The sequence below is a fragment of the Crocodylus porosus genome, unplaced genomic scaffold (assembly GCF_001723895.1).
Source record: "Crocodylus porosus isolate Cpor-Errol unplaced genomic scaffold, CroPor_comp1, whole genome shotgun sequence".
Lineage (NCBI taxonomy): Eukaryota > Metazoa > Chordata > Crocodylia > Crocodylidae > Crocodylus > Crocodylus porosus.
In genome coordinates, this window is record NW_017728886.1 from 83324071 (window position 1) to 83330569 (window position 6499).

Sequence of the window (6499 nt, forward strand, 5' to 3'; positions counted from 1 at the left end):
TGCAAAACATGCGCTGACCTGTGTGTTTAAAAAATGTCATGTGCACAGTATGGAAATTTAGACAGATTGGCCAGAGATATACCACAGTTCATCAGATTACCAGGCCACTGATATTTGATGGGTCTCAGAAGGATGAGGGGGAAAATAAAACATGCAGAGGTGTTATTTTAGCAGTGCAGGAACCTGAAAGGAGCCCCAACAATAAGAGAAGTACACTGGTAAAGCCTTCTATAAAATATAACTTGTTGGTGTTGTTCATCTAGGTTCAGTGCTCCTGCCCAAGACAGGGCACTGACACTGAAATAGCCCTGTCAGCTTTAATGATTCTGAACCCGCTCGTTCCCCAGGCACTCTATCACCAGAGCAAGTCACCTCTCCCCACACAATGTGTTGACAATGTATAGCCATCACAGAACTGTGCTCTCCACCACACAGGAAGGCCAGTATCCTGAGTGACCATGCCAGCTATTGTATGCAACAACAGTTGCAGTTCTGCTGCTTGGAACCAAAAACCAAAACCTTCAGTGCTTGCCCCTGCCTTCTGACATGCATACATATGCAGAAAGTGCCGGTCTTTGTGCTGTCCTGCTACATAGTCTATTCTTAACTAATGGTCACTGGTGCTAAAAATCTGGACCCACGCTTGCATTCAAGTGCACCCTTAGCCCAACATCCACTCCTGTTTGAGTTGCACTGGTTCTCACACCCACTCCCTTAATGGAAAGTTCTTGGAAAGCATCTGCCCTGTTAAATATGCAGCCTCTTCCCTAAACCCAAACATAGTTGAACTCAGTGAAGTTCTTTGACCAGGGGATGTGTGTGTATTCCATACCAGCGATTTAGTGCCTCAAACCAGAAGGTTGCCTGCCTAAGGGAAAGGGCCCAACAGGAGCAGAGGTCTGTGTAGTAGAGGGTGAAGGATTGTATGTCTGAGGGGGAAAAAAAAGAGAAAAGACAAGATTTTTTTAAACACTTTTTTACAGCTTTCCCAGGCACAAACATCACTTGAATCATCTGGGAAAAGAATATTTGTGAGTGACTAATTCCTATTCTTCATTACTATACGTATCCACATTTTTGGCTCAAGAAATCTACAGTGAATATAAATACCTGCCTCTCCCCAGCATCCTGAGGATGACTCTGTGCTTGATCACATCAGCAAGTACAAGTTCTGCCTCTCTCCATCCCCAGTCCTTTCTCTTGCTGCCAAGGGCTATTCTCCTTGTGATTGTTATCTAGGTCACTATGAGGAATCCCTCCCTGTGGCTCCTTCTGCCTGATGATGTCACTGGAAATTTCTGTTTCATTGTAATGCCCCTGTTTCACAGCATTATTCTACAAATGGCCTTGCTTATGCTATTGCAACACAACTTGAAATGACAGGAAATGCCCAGATGGAAAGCAAAGGAGATTTGTTTCTCTCTTTCATTTTCTGGGTGAAATTACAATGCAAGATGACTCATCCCCAACACAACAGCAATAAGCATCAAGCAAGGCAATGTTCACAGAACTGGTCCTGCTGGTGGGAGGGAGGAGTGATATGATGTACTATTGATTCACATGTATTTTAATGAGACTGGTGAGGAGGTTACAATCAAATAGCAATACTAACCAGATTTAACTGTACCATATGGGCACCAGGTAAAATGGATTATTGGCCTAGAAACTAGGCTGGATTATGCAAGTAAGTTTACCCTGCCCTCAGTTGCATATGCTGGACTTACAAGACAACCTCATATGCATAACATATGCCTTCTTACATAAGTGGAAGGATGGGGGGCCAAGGTAGTTGACAAATATTATGGTACACATCCTATAAACACAGCTTCTCAATTACTGTAGTGCTAACTATATTAGTAACCTCAGGCTCTTGTGCACCTACTGGGACCAAGTGGCTTGTAAATAAGATGGCCATTAGCAAAGTACTGGCCTGCTATTTAGGTGATCTAGATTCAAGTTTCAGTTCTTTCATAGACTTCCTGCATGACACTGGGCAAATCACGTAGGGAAGAACTTTGTTTCACTGGTAGGATATGAATGTGATACTCTCTAGGCACCTAAGCCACTCAACAATATTCAACTTCAACTTGCACACAAATGCCAAAGTGACTAACGTGGCCACAGTTACACCCTACCAACTAAGTTTGTGCCAACTGCATGTGCTTGGAACCAATTCAGTGCTACCCTGGAGGCATCTAATTTCATTTACAGTCGGCTATGATTCAACTTTACTAGGGCCAGGCAATAGTTCTGCATAACCCCCAAAACTGTAGCTGGCCAAGAACCACACCCATGCCCATTTAGCCATCTTACATTTTGCTCAGCAGTTAGAGCTCCCAAGGGCTTTGGTGCACATTACACTTTAAGCTTCTCAAATGTGGATTGGTGTTAGTGTTAGCCTGAGTTTAGTTACATATTCAGACTAAAAACCTGCCCTGCATGTTCCCAACCTCCACCACTCTGACCTGCCACAAGGGCTAGGGACAGATGTTATACATAAACCAGTTTCAGCCATTTTGAAACTGGTTTATGTCCACTGAACTTCTGCTCTGTTGCAGGTTGAAACAAGTTTTTGATTACTTAAACTGGTTTAAGTTAAACCTGGTTAAATGTAGTATCAGATTGAATTTTGTTAGTAAATGTCTAGAATTATGAATCCAAAAAGATGAAAAAGCTAGTAGGAAAATGCAGATCGCCCAAGAGAGGGACTAACATAAGAGGGATGGGGGTGAGGAGGGGAATGCAACTAGGTTACAGAAAATACAATGTTAGCCAACCAAGCCCGGGGGTGTGGGGATGGGGGGAAGGGAAGGGAAGAGAGGGAGTTCACGATGCTGAGAGAGAAAGAAGATAGATGCACACAAACCCATACAATGGTCCACAATGGTGAAGGAAGTAGGTTGACAAAAGTTTCTCAGTCCATATAGAGTCTCATCGCAAGGGTCTTCTTCAGGTGGAGCGGGGTGGTCCGTTGCTGAAGATTCTTCTCAAAGAGAAGTCCATCAGGTGCAGCGAGGGGTTCAGGTGGTCCCCTCTGGGTCCAATCCGGTGGCAGTCGGTCTGGTGGGGTTGGTGTACTGGCGGTTGCCCATGATGTGCTCCATGTAGATGTCATGACTACACTTGATATGAGCCTTCAAAAGGCAAGAAGCGATCATATATATACCAGTTTCAACATGGCTGATACTGGCTTAAGATAAAACTGGTTAGATGTAATATCAGACTTAACTGATTTTGGTCAAATTAGTTTATGAAACTTCTGTCACAGGCCCCTTCCTGGTTCAAGTTAAATCACAGTCCTACCAGCATGCTTTCCAGCTCTGGGCTGTGCTGTGCTGTCTGCTCCAGCAGAGAAGGGTTGGGAGCGGAGGAGGCAGGGACTACCCCCCATCCCCTACAGACAAACCCCGTTTGGGGTCTGGGGCCAGGGAGGGGGATTAAATTTTCCTTCCCCCAAGTACAGAGCTTCCCTGCCCTGCTTAAAACTTACTTCAGGCTGTGACTGTGGGCTATAAATCCCAGCAGCACCTGGAAGTAGGCATAGGAAGTGATGAGCAACTCTGCAGGGTCCTGTTACTGTGACTAGACTGCAAATCCCAGAGACCTTGTGGGCAGCAGGAAGAAGCAGCAAACACACAGCACGTGGTGGCTACATTCCAGAGAGCCATGCTGTAGCACCGCCCAGCTTCTGATCTGAGCCACTGCAGGTATGTAGCTGTATGTCCTGAATCAAAAGTGAATGTCTCTCTAGTTGTTTCTCAGTTTAATCTCTGCCATTTAAACTAACCTGCAAAGACTGAATTGATTCAGCCTCAGGCTTTTTGACTGTCTGTTCTTACCCTAGAGGGTTGGCAAGCCAGGGCAGGCTTCTATCCCTGCTCTATGTGGGTATGGGCTAGAGAGGTGGGTTGTTAGGAGCAGGAGCAGGAGTTTCAAGTGGGCAGAATTTAATGATGAGGATTAGGTTGTGAAATGGGAGCTGGAGAGGCAATGGGTGGGAATGGCAGCTAGGGACTGGGTAGTGAAATGAAGTCAACCAGTCACTGAAGCCACTAAAGGATAAAATAAAAATAAGTAAAAAATAATAATTAAACAAAAATAAAGAGCAAGCAAATTTAAAGAAATTCTCATGTTTTAATACATTGGGATTGGGAAACCTCTGATCATGAGGACACTGCCCCACACCAGGAGGGAAGTCCCAGCTCATGTAGACCCCAGCTGTGGCCCCCTACTTTGATTCCACTTTCATCCCTCCCCCAGGCTTCCCTCCTGGACTAGTGTGTGCCCCTGCTACCTAACCATGTCACACACACACACCCCGGAGGGCAGGGGGGGAGGGAGGCGGAGTTGGCTTGGTGCCGGTACTATCCCCTGGGCAGTAGAGTTCAGGGTGTGGAAAGTTTGTCCACACAGAGCAGCAGGATCAGTGAAGAGGACACTGCATCCTGAGATGCTGGAGGACTAAAACTTGGGCATCTTATCTCTGGGGAGTAATCATCCATGAGTAACACAGATCAAAGATAAACCTACCCTAGAGTGATATAACTAAAAGGTGCTTAAAACTAGTCTTAATTTGTGGACAATCCAAGGGCTAAGTGCTCCCTGAGCCACCTAACATTACTGTGCAACAAAGCCCCAAGACAGTCTTGGGGAATCTAGGTTCTATCCTCATTTCCCTCTGAGGGATTTGAGTCCCGACCTCACAGCTCATAAAGCAATGTCCAAACCTTTGCATGGCAGAGCTCAACAGAGTACTACTTCATTAAAGAGGAGCCTGTGAGAAGGCACGACCTGGAACCCAGAGCAGGCAGAAATCTGTCCTTGTTTGGAGAGAAGGAAAAGAGAGCCTTTGGGACTGCTAGTAGCAAGCTTCAAGGGCACTGTCTTTCCTTGCAAAAAAAGAAAACCCATATATACAAGATTCAGTATTCTCCAGCTCTTTCACTAATCCATGCTGCTTTTAGGAACACTACTGGAATCCTTCATACCCTTCTGTAACTACCAGGCCATTCATGGAGGCAGTGGCAGCTTATGCTGCTGCCTGCTTAGACATCTAGCTGCTTAGGTCAACACTGCAGAGAGGCCTATGTATTCTGTGGACAGGAGGAAGCTGGATTGCAAGAAGACAGAAGCATCTTCACGTAAGTTAAAATGTTTCATTGGAATGAATAAAGAGCCATGTGCCTCCTGCCTAGTCAAGGGTCCATCCCCTGGAGATGCCAAGGGCTGGCCATTGAAATGAATGGGAAAGCCGTGTAGTTCTGTAGGGCAAAGTAGAATTCACCTTCAAAGGGCTGCTGGTGGGAAGGGGAGGGTAAAGGGTGGGAGGCACAAGCTGCATATTAGCTCTTCTCTGAAAGTACAGAAGAACTACACATCTACACAGGTGAAGTGAAATGGCCCCCTGATCAAGGCAGGACTTTGCCTGCAACTGGTCATTGGACATCCAGTAGGTAAAACCGAAGTCAGCCCTTTCTCCCTGGGTTGCACATCTGCTCAATGGAGTCTAGCCTCTGCTGTCCTGTTACTAAGCTTTCAAGCCCTTTAGGACAGAGACCATTTCTGATGCTGAGTATGTGCAAAATTGTAGTTTCTACACAGTACTGTAACCTAGGGGACAAATAATAACAAAAGGCATAACTGCCATTGAGAAATTGAACCTAACTTCTTTGAGAAAAGGAGAACAAGCTGTGTGACCTACCAGACAGGTTCTTCATCAAAAAGCTGGGTAAATAAGGATGCTTTATTAGAGTTTAGTCAAGTAACTGAGGTATAGTCTTCATTAAGAGATGAGAAATGAGACTTACAGGGCCACCTGCTTGGACTTTCAGGTCATGGCAAATGCAAACACTTTTTACATCCTGGGTACCCATGTCAAAACTTGCCATCATCTGGCTAGTAAGGATGATCTGGTCCGCCAAAGTAAGTTTCAGGGCCCTATTAGAGTGCACACCATTAAAAATGAGGCAGCCTTTGCTGCACTGCAGCACAGGGTTTTTCAGCAGTATTTCCTGTGCTCAGAATAGTCAAACACCATGACAGTGGCATGCTTGCCATGAGAGGATGCTGTTTCTTTTAATGACAGCAACTAAAGATATGAATGTTCAGACAATCTGAAGCAATTCCACATTTACTGCTCTGTTCTAAATCAGGGAAATTGACACTCTCTGCTTTCAGTGGTCTGGATCGTTTAATCCTAATTCCCATTGGACAACACTCACTCACATGACGTTAGCAAGGGTTGCAGAATCTAGCCCAAGAGGGTTATTCTTCCCTAAAAAGCTGCTTGTTCCTCCGCCTCTGCTGTATAACACCCCCAGCATACACCACAGATGAATGTAACGCATCAGCTGTCAGATCAGATGCCAGAGCAGGCACACAGGCCTGAGCCAGCCAATGTTGCAGTTAGTGAACTGTTCACATTCATTCACCAGGAGTAAATGCTAAACAATGACTACTAATTGGAGACCAACAAACCACAGTGTCCAGAGAATTCAGA

The 6499-nt window shown here is 45.4% G+C and overlaps 1 protein-coding gene across 1 annotated transcript in view; it reads left to right on the plus strand.

Annotated features, from left to right (window-relative positions):
• The window catches only part of STAC (SH3 and cysteine rich domain), a 115265-nt gene extending 109981 nt beyond the window's left edge, over positions 1 to 5284 (plus strand). The window contains exon 11 of the mRNA XM_019538110.1: positions 4741 to 5284. Within this exon, the coding sequence (XP_019393655.1) occupies positions 4741 to 4998 (258 nt within the window). The 3' untranslated portion in view covers positions 4999 to 5284. The remainder of the gene's footprint in view (positions 1 to 4740) is intronic.
• Positions 5285 to 6499: the final 1215 nt, after the last annotated feature.